This window comes from Cebidichthys violaceus, unplaced genomic scaffold, assembly GCF_023349555.1.
Source record: "Cebidichthys violaceus isolate CVI_PGR_0920_01 unplaced genomic scaffold, fCebVio1.0.p SCAF_7, whole genome shotgun sequence".
Lineage (NCBI taxonomy): Eukaryota > Metazoa > Chordata > Actinopteri > Perciformes > Stichaeidae > Cebidichthys > Cebidichthys violaceus.
The window spans coordinates 2,737,104-2,759,586 of NW_027176927.1; the positions used below are offsets into that span (position 1 = coordinate 2,737,104).

At 42.6% G+C, this 22,483-nt stretch overlaps 1 protein-coding gene across 5 annotated transcripts in view; it reads left to right on the forward strand.

The window, feature by feature from the left end:
• The first annotated feature begins 1,552 nt into the window (after nt 1–1,552).
• The window catches only part of map7d1a (MAP7 domain containing 1a), a 37,839-nt gene continuing 16,908 nt past the window's right edge, over nt 1,553–22,483 (forward strand). For 3 of the 5 annotated variants that reach the window (XM_068735630.1, XM_068735631.1, XM_068735633.1), the window contains exons 1-5: nt 1,553–1,959; nt 14,894–15,100; nt 18,370–18,438; nt 19,288–19,308; nt 22,303–22,466. In XM_068735630.1, the coding sequence (XP_068591731.1) occupies nt 1,890–1,959; nt 14,894–15,100; nt 18,370–18,438; nt 19,288–19,308; nt 22,303–22,466 (531 nt within the window). In that variant the 5' untranslated portion in view covers nt 1,553–1,889. The remainder of the gene's footprint in view (nt 1,960–14,893; nt 15,101–18,369; nt 18,439–19,287; nt 19,309–22,302; nt 22,467–22,483) is intronic. The other 2 variants (XM_068735632.1, XM_068735634.1) reach the window with 1 other exon arrangement.

The window sequence follows — 22,483 nt, forward strand, 5'->3', positions numbered from 1 at the left end:
AGATATGTAGCTAATGATAATGATGAAAGACGCTTCCTGCTCTCCTTCAATCCTTCCTTGACTTGAAAAGAGTGGAAATGAACTCTAAATTGCTATTCTTATCTGTGATTCAATTACAGATAGTTTTGAGACTGTGATGACATTAGGGGGACTGGGATCTTTTACAAACCATCTCTTTGAGTCATGGTGTGAATTGATCAAGGACATTTAAGAAGAATGTGATAAGACTTTGAAACATGTACGTTAAACAGTCACTCTACTGGCTTTAATTTAGCAAAAACCTACCAACCACACGCTCTACCGCATGCACGCCCAACCCCCACCTCCTTAAAAAAATCCCCCACTTTCCAGTTGCAGTGACAGGTGGCTCTTGGGGGTTTGGGTGAACACGACTCAACAGCTGCACAAAGGATCCCCATTGGGGTCCTTTTGATGGGGTGTCCCCTCTCAAGCGTGCCGATCAGCCCCTGGCCCAGCCCCCACCTTGGCAGATGCTCCAAGAGATCCACAGGTGGTAGACGAGAAGACACTCACAACTGTTATGTAACAAATACCCTTGTTGAGTTTTATGGTTTGAACTGCGTTATCTCAGATTTTACAAAACATCTAAATATATGACTATATAACCTCACTGACAGGAAAATCTAGTGTTCCCATTACACTGAAATAACATGCATGTACAAGTCATTAACAGTACAAATGGTTGAGTCTCACTGACAGTGAGAAAGCTGCGCTAACTTAATCTCAAAGCATGCTGACTTTCACCTTTAAAAGGCATGCATGTAGTAGAGGGTACCCTTAGTCATTTTTAAATGACTCAGAACGATCTTTAATAAAGTGACTCCAAAATGTTTTCTCTGGAAGAAAATGAGAGGTTGTCTGCATACTGATTATAACTTGCTCCCATACTTTTTGAAGCAAAACTTGAAGCCTGCTTTGGGAGACTTTAAAGGCTGAAACAAAGCTTCAAAAATGTGTGTGGGAGGCTGCAATAATCAGTCTGAATTATCCAGAGTAAATGAAAGGCTTTTATTTTATTATCTTCCCAACAAAAATAAGTGAAATCATGGTATGCTGGAGTATTTTGTTTGACAACAGTGAAAACTTACAGCAATGTTTTGTTATTTGAATATAATATTTTTTTTCATATTAACAGACCTGCTAATCTTTACTCACACTGCATTTAATCAGATGTTAAAAAGCACTTTAAGCAGTGTAGACAATGACAAAAACATTGCAGACAATAATTCCAAGGGACAAATTTATATTGAGTGTGAACTGTGAACTGGCTGGCTGTTAGAGCATTGTAGTTTTGTGGGTGGAGGACACAATCAGAACGAAGGGGAGAAGCTATTTTAATCGATATTAATGAATTAAGAATATAATATAGGCAAATTACCATCTTGCAGATAGTGTATCTGTGTTCCATAATGTTCCATATAGCTAGTATGTCATGATAAATACTATAGGTAGCAACCACACACCCCTGTCTGTAATGGTACGGTCCGTTAAGGCCAGCGAGGGACCATACGCACGAGCAGAGCATCAGCTGTGGTGTGTCGGAGAGTGAGAAACTTCCCTCACTCCTCCTCCACTGCTCTCCGTTTCACAGGATTTCTTTCCGTAACCTTTTTCTGTAACTTCTCTCAGGAGCAACCGGTTCCTCCATCAACAGGCGGGTACTGGCTGGGTTTGTCTTTTTGTCCTATCTCTGGTTTATCCGGACGCGCTCTCGCTCTCTCTCAGGAGGGTTTGCTGCACCGGTTCGTTCAGGACATCTGGTGCAACTGGAGTGACTCCTCCAAGTTTCACCCCCCCCACCCCCCCTTGTTTCTGCCTGAGGAATGAGAGGACTGCCGGAGAGGAAGAGCCGAAACTCGCCTGTTTGAATGAACAAAAGAACAGAAAGCGAGGATATTGCCGCCGAAATGGAGGAAAATACTCTGACAGGATCAACTCGTAAGTCTTAATTCACTGTAGGCCAGTCTACCTTTACACTTGAATCTGACTTGTTAAAAAAACAAAAACAACTCACGAGTGCTTTGTCATTCATAGTCACGTTGTAACAAAACCACTTAAAACGTTGTCTTGCTAGTGCTGACTTTGTAGCTCATTTCGGGGTTGATACACTGTTGCAGCTGAGGTAACCTTAAAGCAACAGAGAGCGGCGTCGGGAATGAATTTGTCTGATGAATTATGAATAAGCCATTAGGAGGTGCGGGTGCAGACAGTCTTCAAAATCATAACGCTAACGCAACCGCGTTGTTGTCCACAAGCTTAACACCTAAACCTCAGACCGGATTTTAATCTTGATCTAATCAATGAAAGATGATGATGATGACATGTTTGCAGACCTTTTCGATGAGCAAATCACAACACCCGGCATGATCATTAGCTGACTGCTTATGGCTGTCAATTACAAACTATGTTGCCATTTGTTTCGCACAGAGCTCTGGGCTTCAGGGTTATAACAGCACAATTTGCGGTAGATGAGGTAATCTGACTTGTACCACCCCATCCCCCTCCGTATGTTATGTTTAGCTCACTACTAACATGATGCAGTAACAGGCGGTCTGGCACCCATCTCTTTTCTACTTACTGCTCTACCAGAGGATGTTTTCCATATTCATTGAATAGTTGTCCAACATGCACAGGTGCATTTTTTTTCTCTGCTGGTGCAGAGTTGCAGCAACAATCTCCTGAATCCAAGAACGTTGTAATGAGATGCTCAGCTCATGGCCGGATAAAGTGCAGGATGAAGAGTCCTCCTCACACTCCGGACAGATCCGGCTTAGTTACTGCATTATATGTGCGATTACAAATATGTGATCATGCAGTTTAAGGCCATTGTCATGTCTAAGGACACATGTCGAGATGAGAAACCCATGGTGGGAAGCTGCCAATGTCAAGTTGTTCCTGCAAGACACCCGGTATTGGTTCAAAGTTTGAACCTCTATGCCAAAGCGTTGTGTATTTATGCGTTTGCTGCGTGTGGAAATGGAAGGGACACACACACACACACACACACACACACACACACACACACACACACAATGTGACCTCCTCCTTCTGACAACAGAACACTTCCTTCCTGCTGACGGGGGCGCTTCATGGAGGGAGGTCAGCTGGTTTTGGCTCTGCATCAAGCAGGAGGAGAGACGAGCTCCACCCTTTTCGTGGGAATCCATCAGACTGGAGTGTCTTTAAATAGCCATTGTTCTGAGTAACATCACGTATGACCATGAAGCTGGGAAAGGCCGGCATCATACATGTTGTGCCTCATGGCAGGAGCACTGACATCAGTCTTTTTGTTTCATGCGATGTATTTACAGTTTGGCAGCTAGACCGTCAAGCTTCCCATGCTTACTGAGAATGATCAGAAGTTGTTTTTTTTTTCTCACTTAAGTCATCTGTGATCAAATGGTCATCAGAGCTCCAACACGCCTTGTGCGTAACTCAAAGCTCGTTAGTTTTACTCTGTGATTGTGCAGTTTTTTTCTCCTATACGCATGAAAATATGAACTTCTGAATATCACTCATCATCTCATCATCTTGCTCGTGAGGAAGATTTGTACCTTCATGACACGGGGACATGACACTCTTTTGAAGTGGACTACGCCATCACTTAAAATGTTTCCTTGCCATATCGGCTACCAAGCATGTGTGTTTCCTATGTCAAACATCCGTGATCGAGATGTGTAAACCTCACCTGGAAGCAGCAGGGCAACTGGAAAAGTCTTCTCCTTTTGTTGAAGTACAGTCACATTTAAGAATGTTCTCTTTATCTGTCCTGCTGGAGCTGTTGAACGCCTGGCCCAGCAAATCTGCTGTCTGGATTTATGGAGAATATCTTTTAATCCCCCCTTTCTTTATGCAGGCTTTCTTCTCTCTGTGCTCTCCATTCTACCACTCTTTGACAGTCTATTTGGTCGGCCTCACTTATATCCGTACCTGAACAGCTAAGCTGCGACCAGCAGAGATGAATAGAAACGTTTATTTCCCATCTTAAAGTTTGCCTTTTCTAGCCTATTCACCCCCTATAGAGGAGTTACATTGTTCCCATCGCTGATACTCTTACAGTAGGAGCAGGATCTCTTGTGCAGAAGAGACCGTGGTGATGCTTTAAATTGTTAATGAGCCATTATGCAAACTTTGTTTCAAGCAACAAAAAGACAAGCTGCTTCACTACAGTGATACTGAGGATAAAGAGCCTCAGCAGACTGACAGGGTCCATCATGTCATTGAATATGGGCAAGCCTGTGCTGCAATGAGCAGGATCAGTCAGCTACACATCTTCAGCCGCAGGAGTTTGTTATGTAATCGGGGGGGGACGGGGGACCGCATCCCATCCCATTTTTGTAGAGAGCTGCGCTTGTGTCTTTTGTAAATTAGTCTTTTGTAAATCCCACAGGCCCTCCTAGCTTCACCGTCTAATAATGGAGCCTGATAACGGCACCGACCCACATTATTATTTTTTGCCCAGGATTAATTGTGAGCAATACATCGGGGAAGTGTGTGTTATAATGAGATGTTTTCATGTCAGGTTAGCAACGTGCGCAAGCACTCATGTATGGAATGCATCAACAAAAGTATGATTGAATGTTTGTGAATAGGAGCAGAGTCATTTACTAATCGTGCATTTTCGGGAGTGCAGTGCACGTTGCAAGCTACTGTAACTCTACTGTACTGTAACGGAGATTAGATGCTTACTGTACAGGTCGAGCATCATGCTGGAAATGTTCTTTGGGTTGTTTTGAAGCTTCATGTCATTTATACAGTGGAATTCAATATGAATCGTATCTATATCTGAGGGAGAAAATAATGTCACAACATTACATTTCTCCCCCTTACAGTTTTTTTTTAATAATCTCCTTAATATTACTGTGAGGTGTGCACAAAAGGGGCCGTCCTATGTGTGGGCTCCATCCTGCATAATCCATTTAATTCAGTGTATGCGGCTGCAATCACAGATTACTTTGTCAGTCAAATGGCTTTTTCCAGGCGTGCATGGCTAAAAGGATTAAAGCAACTGAAGCATTATACTTTACCACACTCTTTCACAAGACAGCACTTTTCTTTTGGTGTGTAGATTAATTGATTATTCCTCTAAAGCTTCTTCAGGCAGTGTTGTTGTTGTAGGAGACAGGGGGGCTTCCCAGTTCTTACATGTGCAGATATAGCAAAGCCCATACTCAGCACCTTTATTTAAAAAAAAAAAAAAAAAAAAAGAACTTTGGGGAGAGAACGGAAAAGAACAGAAACATCTGAGACCCGAAGAACCGACTGAAGTCACGCCAGCACTGTGGCGCTGAGGTCTGCTTTTGAAACTACAGAGACGTTTTTAGACAGTGACACATTGTAGGTTGTTTTGTCTCCTCTGTGCTCCAGCTTATTAGATTTGAAATGAAACACTGACTGTGGTTGAAAAAAACTGAGTTGCAGCTTATGAGGGAGTTTGAGGGTGTTCACATCATATTAGTTGGATCTTATTCTTTTTATTTTTTATTTTAGACATAACCCCTGTATTATAAGCAATACTTAAGGTATACAGTGAAGACAGTCAGAGACCAGAAGAAGGTGAGACATGCTACAATGTGAAATAAAGTCATTGACCCGCTTCAACTCCCCACATAGAGGAGGCATTACATCAGTGCCGATCCACTCCGTAGCACCCAGATGGTGTAAATCACATCGCCCAGACACTGACCTCTCATGAGGCAATAGAGGTAGATCTCTATCCCGGCACTCTGCAAAAGCAAACAATGTAGAAAGCCTTCCCATTGACCAGCACTCAAAGTGTGCAAACTGTTTGCAGTATTGTATCATGAAATGGCTACTGAAATACGTGCATGCAGGCACAGTTCATCTTTGTTTTTGTGAATGACGGACACAAATTTCTGAAATTGTGTACATGGGGTCCTTTAATTTTGGACCTTTTTAAATGTATTAGAAAAAACATGACACATACAGTGTTTACTCTGAAAACATGGATTAAGGGAGGATTAGAGTTAAACTTGCCTGCGCTTAAATCACCTCTTGTCAAATAAAACCAGTAGCTCAAAACACAGCAAAGAATCTTTGTGAGGTCTCGCCTCGTAAATACTTCGCTGGATTGTCATTTTTTTTGTCACTCAAATAAATAACAATAAATTGCTACATGCTCATGTTTTCGATGCCATGTGCATCATGCATTGTGATGATGTCGGCAGTCATTCATTCACTTTCCACAGCCTCATTACATGTGTTATTAGTCACACTTAAAAGGACTGGAGGCTACAGTTAAGCATTAGCCTCTGAAATGGGACAAAGACACTTTTTGCCCCAAGAACATGTCAATGACTTGATGAGGTCTTCACCGCTTCAACTCTTCTGGTCTTTTCTCCACAACAAGAACGTTTGATATATAATACAGTTGATCAGTCAGAGATCTAGGACTTGTCAGGGACCACCTGGGATCACTTTGAACTGAAAGACTTAAAGCTGGCAGCAGAGTGCACAATCATCTGGCGATGTGTGTGTGTGTGTGTGTGTGTGTGTGTGTGTGTGTGTGTGTGTGTGTGTGTGTGTGTGTGTGTGTGTGTGTGTGTGTGTTTTTATAGTATGCAGGACAATTGTTTTGTGCAAAATGTATTAACTCCCAAGTGAGGTCAAACTGCATGAGAGTGATTTAAAAAGAATAGTGGGATATTTTTTAATGCTAATATGAGATGTAAGCTAACTGGCTTCTCGCATTAACTCTCAGTAACCCCACTTCCAAAATTCCAAACTATTCCTTTAGTAATTAAAATAGGCAGATCGCTTCAGAGACACAGAGCAATGCATTCAATGCACCAGAGCATAATGAAACCAGTAGGGCTACGATGCAGATGCTGTTCAAATTACAGGACCATGGAGAGGCAAGGCGAGCTTATTTAGCACACCTAATGCACAAAGGCAATTAGCAGTGCTTTACATATGCATTAAAACCATGAAATTAAAAAAAAATACAGTTTAAGACAACAAGACAGAAGTGAACGGGCTAGAATCTAAGCCTTTGGTCCAAGATGCTGCACAGCTGCAGCAGCTGGGTAGTACGAAAGTGACTGAATGCCACAGAAACATGCCGTTCTCACTACGAACTCCTTCGCCCTGAAAGCATTAGAAGCCCATGAAACGTACACATGTGCTATTTGGAAGGCATCTGCTTTTCCTAACCCTCTTTCTGTCTTTTTAGTTTTGACTGTGACACACAGAAAGAAGGCAGATGATGCAGTGTTGTGGCCTAAATGTAATGTTAGTCAGCTGCACTGCCCTTCTCCCTGGGACACTAGACGAAGGACAGGGGAAGGGAAGTCTTGATTTGGACTGTGTCACTTGTTCCTTCCACCTCCACCAAGTCTGAAAATATCTCAGACGGGCTGCTGTGTGCTCTCTGGCCGTCTGAAAGTTCCAGTCACCAGACCTATCCGCTAATATTAGACCGGTCCCTAAAGGGCATGCATTTTACACTGTGGACACATCTCGATCGCCCTTCACATTCCTTGGCAGTCGATCATATGCATTTCAGAGCCATTGTTTGATCCATTTTCACAGTTATTTTAGTTATTTTGACAGTTTTCATGTTTTCGCTGATGGATTTGGACCTTGTCACCGCTGAGGGAGTTGGGAGTGAACGTTTGGCCTCGTCACAGTCACCTGTGATTATGAAACCCATGATTGGACCCTGTTACCAGTAGAAGGGTTCTGGGTTTCTGTGTGGGGAGACAGTTAATGATAACTGTTGGGTGTAATTGTATGTTGAACAGGCACAAGATTACCGCTCGGGCCTGATTTTTTGCTTTAAGTAATGTTTACAAAAATAACCATATTGGAACAAAACAACAAACAATGGCTCAGCGAGCTATAGTACGTCAGACAAGGACACGCACAATTCTCAATTCACAACCACCGATTCATCCCAGTGATGCAGAGAGGGATCGCTCCACAGAAAGGGAAATGATCCCGCTAACAAAGATGGAAACTTCCTAGAGGGGATTACAGATACCTGAGACCTTTGCAGTGGCATTGATGAGCAGTCAGACAAAGCTTTGCGAGGGTCTTACCACAGACCGTAGTATGAACCCAATATGGAAATGTTGGTGTAAGCTTCCCATTAGTTACATTTCTTGATCATGTTACTCTTGAAGCATCTGTGAAGCACTGTCGTAAAAGATTAACTCAAACGGTTTACACCCTGATCGGACTAAAATTGGTCCTCGACAGTGACGGGGGACCAGAAAACCCAGCCATTGAGATCAGGGGGAATTAGACCATGCTGTCACTTCCCAACCCCAAAAGGGACGTGGAGCAGGTTGTCAGGAGCAACTGCCTGGCATGCTGATGTACTGCTTCCAGTTATGAATGGTGGCTTGTGCGGCCCAGATACCCCCTCCTCCTCCTCCTCCTCCTCCTCCTTGATGTCATTGAAAAAGGCTTGAGTTTGGCGGTTCTTGACACTCTCCCCCCCCCCCCCCCCCCCCCCCCCCCCCCCCCCCCCCCCCCCCCCCCCCCCCCCCCCCCCCCACCACCACCACTGGTCAGACTGTCTAGGTTACTTACCCCTTTATGTTGGAGCATGATGCTGGCAGCAGCAGATGCAGGGTCCCCAGGGAGCTGCCGCTGGGTCAGATAAGCGTAACCTTTCATCGGCGCGGTGGCATTGGCGCATACGTTGATGCAGGAGAGAGCAGCAGCAGCTAAATGCCGGGCATTGTTCTCAGCCTGGGCCAAGTGATGGGATGAAAGCTGCTGTAGCCGCTGACGGAGACGGCAGTATTCACCGGCCGAAAGTTTTTGAGCGTCTTCAACTTTGTTGGTTGTTATGCTGCTGAACGGCTTTTGGCTTTATAAGCTGTAGCCTGATGAGTGGGTTCATCAGTGTGACTCAGATATCTTGTTGTTCAAGTCATCTTTCATGCAATAATGCCAAACATTCCCTAGTTCCAGCTCAATTGTTAGGATTTGGTGTTTATGTGATAATAAATAGAACAACTAGTGTTTTGACTGTTGGTTGAATAAAACAAGACATTTGAAGATGTCATCTTGAGCTCTGGCAAATTTACTATTTTCTTGCATTTTTTAAGCTCAATGATTATTGGTTAATCCAGTAAATAAGTAGACGGATGGATCAATAATGAATATAGTCATTAGTTGCAGTGCGTGTTTTCTCAGTTGTGTCATGATCACAATCGACATAACATCATTTTGAATTTAGCGATTAAACATTTAAGTTGTTACCAAACACTAAACGTTCTTTGGTTTCAGGTTTTCCCACTTTTCCACTTTTTCCTTTTTTATATCATTGTTAATTTAATATCTTGTATCAGATAAATCGTGCATTAAATCGTGCATTACGTATAGTTTTTGTGCAGAATTTAACGATGTGTTCAGTTCCCCTTTTAAATGGCTGTCCTCTGTTGTGAGCACATCTAATGAAAACTTTGGCCTTTAAACACACACGCAGGGCCTGGCTTGCATGGAGTCGGTGCTTGTTGTTTACACTGCGCTTCCTGTGTGTCTGGGCCCCCTTGCCCTCTTACATCATCCTATTGGGTGCAGGAGGGACACAACAGGGTGAAGGGGCGACGGGTTAGGGGGGGGGTAAGCGATGAGGTAGTTCATTAGTCCCCTGGCCCATCCCAAATGAGATGCAGATCCATTCTCTGTGTGTTTCCAGAGTTCCTCTTTCCTTTTTTCGGCTGGGGGGGGGGGGGGGGGGGGGGGGTTGCCGCCCTGTTCCCTTTCCAGTCTTTTGATTTCACACTCTGGGTCTCAATACTGCTTCCTTGCCTCTTGTTTGCCTCATTTCCATTTTTCAAGGGAATGTGCTACATCTCCACCCTGTTTACCACGCATTGTTTTAGACTAATCAAGATATTGCAACTTTTCCCTGTGTTACAAACCTCTAGTTATTCCTGTTGGTGGTCTGACGTTCCCCTCCTCGCCTCTTTTTTTTTTTATCTGTTTCGAAAGAGACGGTGAAGGTAGTGCTTAAGAGTGAAGCTCTTAGCGTCATAAATATTCCATGTCTTGCCCTATATTCTACGCTGCACCGTGTCTCGGCGAGACATTGGCAGTGCTCAATGTTGCATCGGGAATGAGCAGCAGTTGTTGGTTGTACTCATTATGACCGGTCACTGTCATGTAATCATTTCAAAGCTTCGTATTGTCGAATGTCTGCTTGTTTTTGGTTTTAACTGTTTCACATTGATATTGCTTTTTACGGCTCCTCTCAACCGAAAGCGTCCCTCCCTAAACTGTTAATGAGCAGACAGTCATAAGAATGTGCTGACATAGTTTGAGTCATGTGGTTTGCTGTCTTGTTCCAGACTCATGCTTATCTCACCCTGATACGCCGGGTCCCCTGTTATGTTGTTGAACAGGTAGAAAGCTAGCAGTGTGGTTTATTGTCTGAACCCTGTGCTTGGTACAGTTGCCTGTCAGATCCCATAGTGTAGCTGTGTGGAGATAAAAGTGCTTTATTATTACGTGGGCACGTGATTTTACAAGAACCTATCCTTCTGTGCCTCTACCTTCTCATTTGCTTTTTTAATGGAATTCTTATTTCTTGGACATAAATGTTCACACTCTGTTGTTATCAAGATAATTAAAGTGGAAATGCTCTTCTTGTGCCCTGCAGTTATTGAGGTGTCTTAAGTCTATTTAAGTGGCACAGGGGCAGCAGTGTGGGTTTTTATAACCGACTCTAACAATATAATATGCTGTGAAATTGGATTTCTGCTAAATCACATTTTGTGTGGCAGTGTTACTGGTTGGCCCAGTTATAACGGGGCTCTGTGCTCACAATGTCATCAGCCAAACTCTACAGAACTAAATCCCTTTGTGGTGGATGTGCAGTGACTGAGCTTTGCAGAGCTGCGCTACGGTTTTCCAAACCAACATTTTGAAATTGCACATATATTTATATTTCGATATTAACATGCCTCTACCTGGGGAATTGCACTGAGCCAGTGCTAATTACCTGCTGATTCTCAACCTGTCATTCTGCTCCCACACTGTGCTTGTGCATGCGTGCACACACCCACTTCAGAAGGGGTTCCTTTACTATTTCTGTTGACTTTACCATATATATTATTACATTGTATCACTTTTGCATGTAAATAGGCTCGACTAAGCTCCTTGCAGCTAGAGAGGCACCATGGGGAGACATTATGGGGTCGACTGAGCCGCGGTGCAAGGTGACGGTGTGATGGTCATTCAATGATCATGCACAGCATGCTGAAGATTCTTGAACCTCCTCTGACCCACTTTGTAGGGTCTCAAAGCTGTCGAATACCCGGTTGATGATTAGTAAGGATGAAACAAAAGCAACCATGGAAGGACATCACTGATTTTAGACGATTGATTTACTTTCTACCATTTGATTGATTGGAACGTAGATCTGTAACAACTAGTGTGGAGAGCACAAACACAAATGCAAAGAAACATGTTGGACCCCGTTGCTTTTAATAATAAGCAGATATACACCAAGTTAATCAGGACCTCTAAAGAAGGACGGGCGGTTTCAAGCTTTTGAAACGCTGACCAAATGTTTGTTCTGTGTATTTTTCTCCCTTACCTCTCAACAATAAACCCGACCAAAGTGTTTTTCCATGTTCAGCCTTGATGGAGACTCATGCGTCTCAGGAAGTTGGACAGTGTGCATTGATTTATCAACATGAATAATGTAAGTGATGTCACAAGAAGGTAGTCTAATGGCTTTTGGCTGTAGTCGTCCCCTGGGTGCAGTGCCTCCGGGAGGCTGGAGTGTAAATATGCTAAAAGTGACTCATCTATAGACCCCCTCTGTTGCGTTTGTTGTTTGAATATGGTAATAAAATTAGGCAGATATTGCTGTTTCTGCTATGATTTCACACCACATGAGAACCCCGTGTTACAGAAACACTGAATAACTTTATTAGTGTGGCTCAAGTCATGTTGTTTTGTCCGTGACCAAAGCCAGAACACGGAGCTCATGGTTTGCTGAACAGATTGTGTCTTTGCATTCGCTACATCTGTGCAAATATTACTTAAGCATTCTCCTCAAAGCCCCGCATGAGTATGTCCCAATCTTGTTTGCTGTAAGGGGTCACTGTGTAGACAGTTTTCCAAATACACTTGTACTCATCTCTATGTCGGCCCAGGACAGGCAGCAATTACACTTTGCAGACTTCTTTGTTGTTTGTTGTTTTTATGTTGAAGGTGGCCTGTGGAGGTTTCTTGTAAACAAACGTTTTCACATTCAGTGTTTCCAACCCAAATGCATCACATACATCTTTGAGGCTTGAAAAATGTGTTCAATGCATTTCCTTTCCCAGAAATGTTTTGATTAGAGTGTTTCCTTTAATATATCATTTACATTTTTTTATACCATGTGTGCTAGCTTGCCGTCTTCTTCTTCACTGCTTTTGTTGGTGCCTGAAAAAATACTCTTCCATAGCGCCACCAGTGCTGTAAAACGCCAAAGGGCTCCTTTAAGTATGAATTGCAGTTGTAACGACTTCTGAAATGATTAGTCAATTGATTATTTGATTCAAAGAAAATCAAGCACCAACTTTTTTGATAATCAATTAACGTTTAGTGGCATTCATCAAGCACAAATCTGAAATATTTACAAGTTACAGCGTAAAAAAGGTGATGATTTACAGTTTGTTTTTTTAATATATACATTTTTTTATTTTTGATAATTTTTTTGATATATTTGATATATATATTATTGGTTAAAGTGAAGACAAAAAGCCGTTTAAAGAAGTCACATTGGGCTCTGGAAGCCTGTACTGGACTTTGGGCTTTCCAGTCAGACTGAATCAATCAGCCCTTGTTTCAGTCTCTTGCTACGCAGCAGCGATCCTCTCCCTCAGCTCCCATCCCATCTTCCTCCAGAGAGCTTCAGGTTTCATTGGTATTCATTGTCGGTGTCACCAACATACCAGAGTATGTTACATTCTCATTCTCTTCGTCATTGACGTATAGATTACGGTGATTGTCGGCCCAGTCGCCCACAGTGCTGTCAGCCAGCCCATTCTCTGTGGCTCCAGTTCTCAGGTACACGGGGGGGAACTTCCACAGGATGTGAGGCAACACAACACCTCTCTGTCAGAACTTCACCTGCTCTGACCAACTTTTAAATGAAGATGGTTGCAAGCCCATGGTTGGGTGCTGTGTTTTTACACGGCACTGCGTTTAGTTTTTTCTGCAGTAAACTGCAATTTTAAGTTACATCACTGGCTCCTCCTCTCAGTCTTTTTGTTACACCATTTCACCTCTTCTACTTTCAGTCTATCTCACTACCATTCCCCCTCCTTCCTCTCTCCCCATGTTGCTGTCATTGCAGTGTTTTGGCCGCTGTCCCGTTGCCATGAAGCAACCACAACAATGGCCCCTCTCTGTCAGAGCACCATCGCTGCCCGAGGAATGCTTGTTTAGTAGTGGCATGCCTCGACAGGGGAAACACAATGTCTCGTCTACCAGTTGAACTCTTTCATAGACTCTTGCTGCTGTTCTCTCAGGGTCATCAGTCTCTGCCTCCATCTGCTAGACTGATGACATCGCCTTTCCATGTGCCCAGATGAGCTCAGACATCCTTTGTCATGGGGCCTGATATCTCGCTGAATGCTAGTTGGCCACAGTTATTCATGCAGACCTTTGTCCAGCTTTGTGCCTCTTAGGTTTTATAATAATCAGAGTTTCATTCATTAGGGAGTCGTGTGTTTTAAAAAAAAAAAAGTTTTATGGCTTTTTTGTAAATGTTTATAGCTTAAGAGGCACACTGTACAGTTGCATACTCTATAGAAAGCTATAATCAATTCTCTTTTAAGCTGCACAGCATTGGTCTAGCTGCTCATTGGTGCTCTTCTATCCAAACTGTTGAATAGCATTTGTAGGGTAAATCTTCAGTGCATTCACCGTCTCAGTGTGACCACCCCCTACTGTCTGTGTTGTTTTGAGCCAAAGTCTGTGTAATATACAGCATGTTGCCCCAGCGTTTACCTTCAGAGACTATGCAGAAGAAACTGTGCTCCAACACGGTTCCGCAGGGAGCAAAGGGGTACAGTGCTGAGTGGACAAAGCCAAGAGTCCCTCCCATGAGGGTCTTTGTCTGGCTGTCAAAGCCTGAGCAAACTAATGTTTGAGTAGGAGATTCAAGTTCAGCGGCGTGCCAAATGTGAGTCATGGTGCTGCGAGTGAAGCTGCTATCCCGACAAACCGGGCCGGCTGTTCTTTTATCAAAACAACTTTTAATTTAGAGAGAGTACAGATAACTCACAGGCTTGATCGGACTCCTATTTATTGTTGTTATCAAGAAAAAAAAGTTTGACTACTGCTGGGAAGATGATCAATCTAATTCTGTTTTCCTAAGCAATTTAATTCACCTCAATAGAATCATCAGGATGCCAAAAAGCAATTACTGCGTTTCGTTCTGCCAGGGAGTCGGGCCATTTGCTTGGGCCGTTCAGTCGATAAATTAGACGCACAGAGTAGAAAATGATGTGGCAGACTTAAGACCTATTATCTTGTGCTTCTGAGCAAATGGTGTAATCTCTGCAGCAGATAATGTTGCTCAACAACTGAAAGAAACATTGTCCAGAAACAGAGGAGCTTCTTTGAACGGTGTTCTGTTTCATTATCTTGTTACAGTGCGGCTATTTGAGTTATCAAATTGGACAGTTTCTCAATGAAAACAAAGTCTTCTCCTCATAGCGATGGACCCACCCATGTAGCTTTGTGAGGAAGTTTACATCATCTACACTAAACTGCTTCATAGGCCCAGTAGTGAAAGGAATGAAGACCAACTGGTTGAGTTCCATCTGTGTGCTTGTCTTACCTTTTACCTCACTCACTTGTTTTTTTATTCTGTGTCTTTCTCTTCGACCAGCTTCCCACTCGGCTCTGAACACAAACCCAACGAGGCCTGACCCGGAGGGGGAGAGCAGCCCCCCGACGACGGATACCACTGAGAGAATGGCGTCTCCAGCTAAGAAAGACACGGATTGGAGATTGACAACCCCCACGAAACCTGACGTCATTCCTCGATCACCCGGGTCACCCGCGTCACCTGTCTCCAGGTTGAAAAGCGGTAAAGGTAAAAAGAAATTCCACCTCTGACTAATTTATTTACTTTTATGTAACAACAAAGTTCAGTTGCGTAAAGGTTAAAGCTAAATTTGGCCAGACACGAAGCAGTGCTCTTATAGTGGTGCAATTGCATCTGCAATCTACTGCAGTTAGGTCAGCTCTCTAGAGGCAAGGCAGTGCTTCAGTGTCTGAGTGAAGCTAGATCCAGCAGAGCTGCTGCAGTTGTTGGAAGAAGCATGGACAACAGAAGTTATGTGAGAACACCACAGCTTTGGGCTCAACGATTTCAATATCAAAAATATCGCAGTTAAATATAGGCAAATGGATCACTGACACGCATTGTTCTCTAAGGAAAGGTAGGCAACCTGAATAGGAATCCCGTTTCAGTGATGCCAGGACGGCATTTAGTTTGACCGGGCAGTTGCGCCATAACCATTCCCACAATGCCGCTTGAAGTCCTTGCAGCCACTGGCTAACGGCACATACAAACTCTAAGGAACATGTTTGAGGGTTTTTGGAGTGTAAGCCTCTTTTCTCCCTCCCCTTTATTCTTTATCCATTAATCCATTCACTGTGGTCATGCTCTTTATTCCCCTTGCGTGAGGTGACAGGGATAAACCCCCAAAAGCCCTAAACTGCTCCCAAAACTATAACAATACTTCCAGCTTGGTTTCCTTGTTATGACCTTAGCCCATGTCAGTTATATCAAGAGTTTATGGTATTCTATGGTTATTTGCCAAAGTCTGGTCTATTTTAGAGAAATATTCAGTTGAGTCCAAAATGACACACGCTTCCCTTTTGACATTCCAAGTTCCTTTTCCGCTGTTTTTTGTAAAGCTCATTACTTGTGCGATGTTTTGCACCAATATTGTGACGATTAAAAGCACTCTGAAGCCACTTAATTAGTAAAAGGAAATGGTGAGGCTTGTAGTTCAGTTGAGAACTGCTGCTGCTTCTGGTAGTAGTCTGCTCCGTTGTGTTTTGTCACATCTCAAACATTTTCCTGTGAAAGCGGTGATTTGCTTTCCGTCCAAGAGAACCTCGTCATGTAGGTTGTCTCAAGTAAACACCTTCTTTCTTGTTTCTCATGTCTGCCTGTTGAATTTGCACAATGAGGGTTGCACGTCACACTATACAGTACTATACATACCGTGCACTGCTCTTATTGTACTCAAATTCAGAGGAGGACAGAATAACACAGAGCTGACATTTAGAGTGTGTGAACATTGCACCTTGCAGTGTTTTTTGGGCCAGTCTGTTCTTGTCTTTGTGCATGTGACGTTATGATTAACATGGTGGTGGTGAGTTGGAAACGGGGGCACATCACACCGACCAGCACCGTGCACATGGGCCGTCGTCCTATAAATATCAAAGTGGGTCAGAGGTTGTTCTTAGGGGGGGCTGCATGGCAGCTTGTTTTCTTGTTTGTGTTAGACATTGCTGAAGGATGAGTTCCTTTGTGTTTGATGATGAACATCTGGCTTGTGAAGATTGAGGGGGATGATGCTGCATGAAGACTAAAGAAAGATCAAGACGGCACTGCCGCATGTGCCAGTGTTTGACGTGCTGCAGGAATGCGGTCAGAATTTCAGGATGACGTTGTCCAGGCTGCTAAATTTTGTAGCATTCATTTGCTGTAATCATATTTGTGTTGTCCATTGGGTTTCAAGTGCCTGAGCAATATGACGATATATCTTACTCTATTATTCATTAATCTACACATTGTTTTCTCGAGTAATCGATGAACTAGGTCTTTAGAATGTCCCATCACATGTATTGTTTTTTGTCAACCCACTGAATAAATTCAGTTTATAGCAATTATTCACATTTTCTAAGGTAACCAGTGAATTTGTGCCCTTAATGCTTGAAAAAAAATACTTAAACGATTTATTGATGATCAAAATAAATGAATAGACTTATTGAATAATTGTTTCAGCTCTAGTAGTAACATATTTTTATTAAGGTATTCTTTGGAGGACATACAAAGGCAAAATGGGCCTTTTGGAAATTCAAAATGACAATATTTTCCCCAGGAAGTAGAAGCAGCTGTCATGAGAGGATGCAGTTAGAATTGTTGAAACGGCACAGTTCAGTGTTTGCTTGCATTGCCGTTTCCTTCGTCTTTTTTTTTTTTTCTCACTGAGCGCTTCCACTGGGGTATTTGGAAGGAATGTTATGTGTGAGCAAACATCAGAGATGTCACAGAGAGAAGAGATATATGTAAGTGGCTCCCTGTAGTCATAACATATCATAGTCAAACATACACCCACATGGCATCGGTGATTTAGTGAGCCTGCCGCTTGCCTCAGTTTGTATTTGGAGCAGATTGGCTTCCATGAAGGTTTTTTTCTCCAAACATTTCTTGATCGGCTTCAGCCCTTTGCTGACGATGACGGTTTCCTGTCATTGTCTCGTGGCATTCGTTTCCTAGCTGTGACATTTCAATGTAAAGCTTCCGTCGTGCTGATTTTTTTTTTACAGCAGTGAAGAAAACATTTACCTAATATATTTATGTTTATCGGGGTGACTGTGGCTAAGTGGAGAGCAGGGCCGCCTTTCAATCAGAGGGTCGGTGGTTCGATCTCCGGCTCCAGCTAGTCTCATGTCAATGTGTCCTTGAGCAAGACACTTAACCTCAAAATGTCTCCCGTAGCTGCGTCTACGGTAGATAGATACTGAATTGTAAGTCGCTTTGGATAAAAGCGTCTGCTAAATGACCGTAATGTAATGTAATGGGTGTTGCCTCAGCTCAGTTTTGGGTTATGGGAGGTTGGAAAGTCAACTGTTCAATGTCACAAAACACATTATTGTACAGATAATAGCACATTTACAGAACTTTGAACTTAAGATGTTACCGGTAACTTAAGTGCTTTGTTAACAAAATACTATTTTAGACTTAGTGAATATTAATTATTAAGACATATAATAGGCTCTTTTCACCTTATAGTGGATATGTAGCATTGTGGAAATAGACTAAATAATAAATCATCTGTCCTCAAGGAATGATTTCAGTTAAGGTGATCTTCTAACCAGCTTTTAGTTCTTAGTAAGAGCTTTCTAATCTGTATGAATAAGTATATGTGTATTTTGAATCTTGGGTTTCAGATCAATTAATACTGTTTGTTTTGACCTGCAAGGAAACATAAAGCAAAGATGAATTAACTTTTTTTTGTTTTTATATATGCTGTGTGACCGAGATCTGATGGGGGGGGGGGGGATTAGACTTATATTTACACATTCTCTCCCTCTTTTTCTCCTTCTCCATCCTCATCCCAGACATCGTGAAAGCAGAGGAGAGGCAAAAGCTTGCCAAGGAGCGGAGAGAGGAAAAGGCCAAATATCTTGGTAAGTTGAATAGAGGGGTGGGAGGACAAGTCCATTACATAGGAGGAGAGCTCCCCCTAGTGTTGGGGTGAAAGAGGTTGTTGTTTTACACTTGCCGCTGTGTTAGCAACACAGCGGCAAGTGTAAAACAAAGTTGGCTCCAGGCTGCAGATGGCATGCACATGCAGCACAGAGAGGATAAAAGGGTAGTTTGGGCTTCTGTATTAAAGTGGGTCCGGACCTTTGAATCCGCCTGCTCCACTCAATTGACTGCTTATCAGACAATTCTGTCTGATATCTGACAACAAAAGTGATTCAAATCAGCAAAAGCCAAGCCACCATTTTACCAAAGACGAGCAAGCTTTTATTTTCTAAATGCATGTGTGATGTTTGTTTGACACATTAGCGCTTAAGCTCACACTCCACTAAAATGTATGTTGATACAAACTGTATTAAATATATTCCTCACTTTAACACAAATAGTATCCATATCTGTCAATAAATACAATTATTATAGGCAAGTTTACAGCTTTTTACAGTGTGAAGAGTATCTCTTATGACTTCATGTTATTTGAAATCTGTTTGCAATCGCGCCGAGTCATCACAGCACAGAAACCTTCTACATGTTATCCCAACTTGAATTCATGTAATGTGATCAACACGGGCAATATCACACAATATAACCATTGACACGGCTATACTTTTTTTTTTTTTTGTGTAAGAGATGTGTATCGCATCTCTTTGCCCAAGTCCTTATCTTCTATTGAACACACGGCTGTCACTTTTTCACCTGGCTACGCGCTGGTTGTGCACTGCTTTGCATGACTGACAGTTGCCTCTGTCTTCTCTCTCACTCCTCCCTCCCTGCAGAAGAGCTCAGCTTGTTACAAGGTAAGCCACTCACCTATGTGTATGTGGTGGTGGTGGTGGTGGTGATGGTGACTCATTTAGATCATTCTGTCATGTTTGGATGTTTCAATTTAATGAAGTTCAGTAGTTTTAACTAGAGCTGGGCAATCAACTGAAAACGTACCAATATACAGACATTAGGAGTCATTGAAGCACCTTGCTCTTGAAGCTCTTGAAGAACAATCCCTAAAAAACACATATTGAGGAGGCCAAGAAATTGTATTGTCAGTTTTATCATTATCGAGGTAAAGACAGTAAATAAAAAGAGTTACAATATTGTGTTTTGGTCATATTGTCCAGCTCTAGAGCGGTTTCGTTCTTTTAATCCCCATGGTGTTCTTGCTTTAAAATCATGGTTGTTTAGTTTTTTTTTCTTTGTCATAGAAATTTCAACTAATTGCAACCTTTTCTCTCTCTGAAGATCATCTTTCACAAAAATCATGTAGGCATAGTCTGATCAATTAACCATAAACAAATGTTATTATTGGTTGTGAAGCAATAGGGCGTAATCTCAGTTCACATATAAGAGTAGGTAGCGTGCCCTTTGTTTGAACTTTGTTCATCCACGTGTTCCATCTGCAGACACCACAGAACTCTCTGGATTTTGGATTTAAAGATAACATGTTTGAACCACATGCCACAAACCTACTGATTACCATCTTTACTGAAGAAATTGGAGGTTTTAGAGACACTTGCAGCCAGATTTATCTTGGTTACAAATTCACATCTAAACAACTTTATATTGCCAAATTCAAAATCACGCAGTACAAAATGTTCAGAAATTGGAAAACATGTAAATTACCTGCCTAGATACAGAGCTGAATGGTGATGTATTTTTTTGCACAGATATTTATTTAGTGATAGAGTAGAATCATACAGTCTGAGTTCATTATAACTTTAGTGTTAGAGAGAAATTGGTAAAATAGAGTGTAAATATGCGGACCTTTGCTTACCTCGATTTCATTAGGTTTTCTCAACGTTATATTAATGTTTTAGTAAACACTATATATATATCACATCTAGACAATTAATTATCACGACGTATATCCTCACATGACACTGACATCTTTAAACTACTTTCAGTAATGCCATGCAGTCAAATCCAACTGTGTTCGACAGCAGTAAGATGACTTTGACACGCTTCATAGCGTGGATCGGTCTAATTGGGCGATCACAAGGGCATGCCAGATGGTACGGGTCTGATCTAATAATCGCAGTCAGACCTGGGTATAAGATTAGATCCAAAGCTTGTGTTTACAATATCTACTTGAGAGGGATCCTGGCCAGAAAGGCTCATCGTCAACCACCACCAGTAGTATTGCTAGGTTAGCATTAAATGGGCCACAATAGGACATCCTCGCTCGTATCTTATCCGTTCTTTGTGACGTTTAAGTGAAGCTTTGAGGGATTTGTATCGGCGAATTGGCTGTGACTGCACAGAAGCTACTCTCCTGCCTTGTCCGTCTTTGGTGGATTAGTATAAATACTTTATGTAGTTAGAGCAGCACTCTTATGATTATTTCATGGTCTTACTGTAGTAGGTCTCGATGCTACATGTCAGCACTGATCACTTTGAGGAGAGAGTTGAGGAACGTAAAGCAATGTCTGTGTTAGATTTCAGAATTGGACATCTGTTAATCACTTAACGCATTGCTATAGATGAATAAATGACTGATGATGAATGGTAGTGAAAAGCAATGGAAAATAGTTTAAATCGTGAGCTGAAATCATTCAGATTAACCCTCTTAAGCACCCAAGCCCCCAGCCAATTTCCAGCTCATTTTCCTTCCTGCAACCAGCACCTATAGTCTGGAAAACCATTACCAAACACTTCTGTTGAATGAGTCAAATTCAAATATTTAATCAGCGAGTGTCACACGCTGTCACACACTTGATTTACTGTGAGTGGGTGTGAGTGGGTGCAGCCTTCAAAGTCAAAGTTTCCCCTGTGAGGTGGGAGGAAAATGTTAGGTACGTTGACAATGGTGATCTTTCTCTGCGAGCCTTTAACATTACATCTGCACACAAGGTTCCCCCGCCCTCTGTTCTCATCACAGCACAACGAGTGAATTATGAAGCAGTTCCCACTACTCTTTACTTGCACTACCACGTGTAAAGATCCACAGCACTGGAAGGTTAAGATGCAGCTTCTCCTAAACTGCGGCCTTTGTGCTGCGATGAGCTGAGAGTCGCACTGCAGCAGATATTTTCTTTGCTGCAACGTGCTGGCAAGCAGTGCCTTGGTATAAAAAGGCGAACTGTGTGCCTCCCAATAAATTTTAACCCCTCTAGCCTCCAGCATTTCTGCCATGATCCGTCACCATAATCTTGAATCCACAACCAGTTGCCTTTGTTGCATCAAGTGCTTAAGAGAACTACGCCTCGCCTCCTCGCAGAGGCTGATTCTTCACGGAGGTTTTGCTTTGTAGTTTAAAGAAATATGGTGAGTTGTTTACACAGAGAGGCAGCTGCGCAAGGCTTCTTTACGGCCTCTTTGAATGGCTCGGGGACAACGAGACGATTTCCATATCAAAGTCTGTGGTTTTTATTGAAGTTGACGAGGGGGCTTGATGCGATTAGTGTGGTATAAAAGTGTCACTTCAGAAGTACTGTATCCGTCTAACTACGCTTTATGCTGTATTCTGTGGAAAAGTCAAGTAATTAGGTTTATTTTCCCAAACACAAAGTGGGATTGAGGTGGAGGGACATATTTTTTTTTTTTTTCAAAAACAGCTGGTAGATGAGAAGTAATACATCAGAGAGGCAAACTACTTTGTTCATAAAAACACCCAACCTATCAAAAGATGCTTTCAACAGATATCACACTTCTCTTTCAAGTCCAAACTGAAACAGACACTTGAAAGAGAATGTGTGCCATACCAACTGAGAGAGAGAGAGAGAGAGAGAGGACTCCTTTGGCCGCTGCTCTTTTGGTAAATTCTTACTCTCTTGACCGTGTTTTGTGCCCCATCTTAGCTGCTAAAAAGAGCCAGTGGCTGGAGAAGGAGGAGAAGGCGCGGCAGTTGAGGGAGCAGCAGCTGGAGGAGCGCCGCAGGAAGCTCGAGGAGCAGCGGATCAAGGCGGAGAAACGGCGAGCCACCCTGGAGGAGAGACAGAAACAGAAACTGGAGAAGAATAAAGTATGTTTTGACAAGAA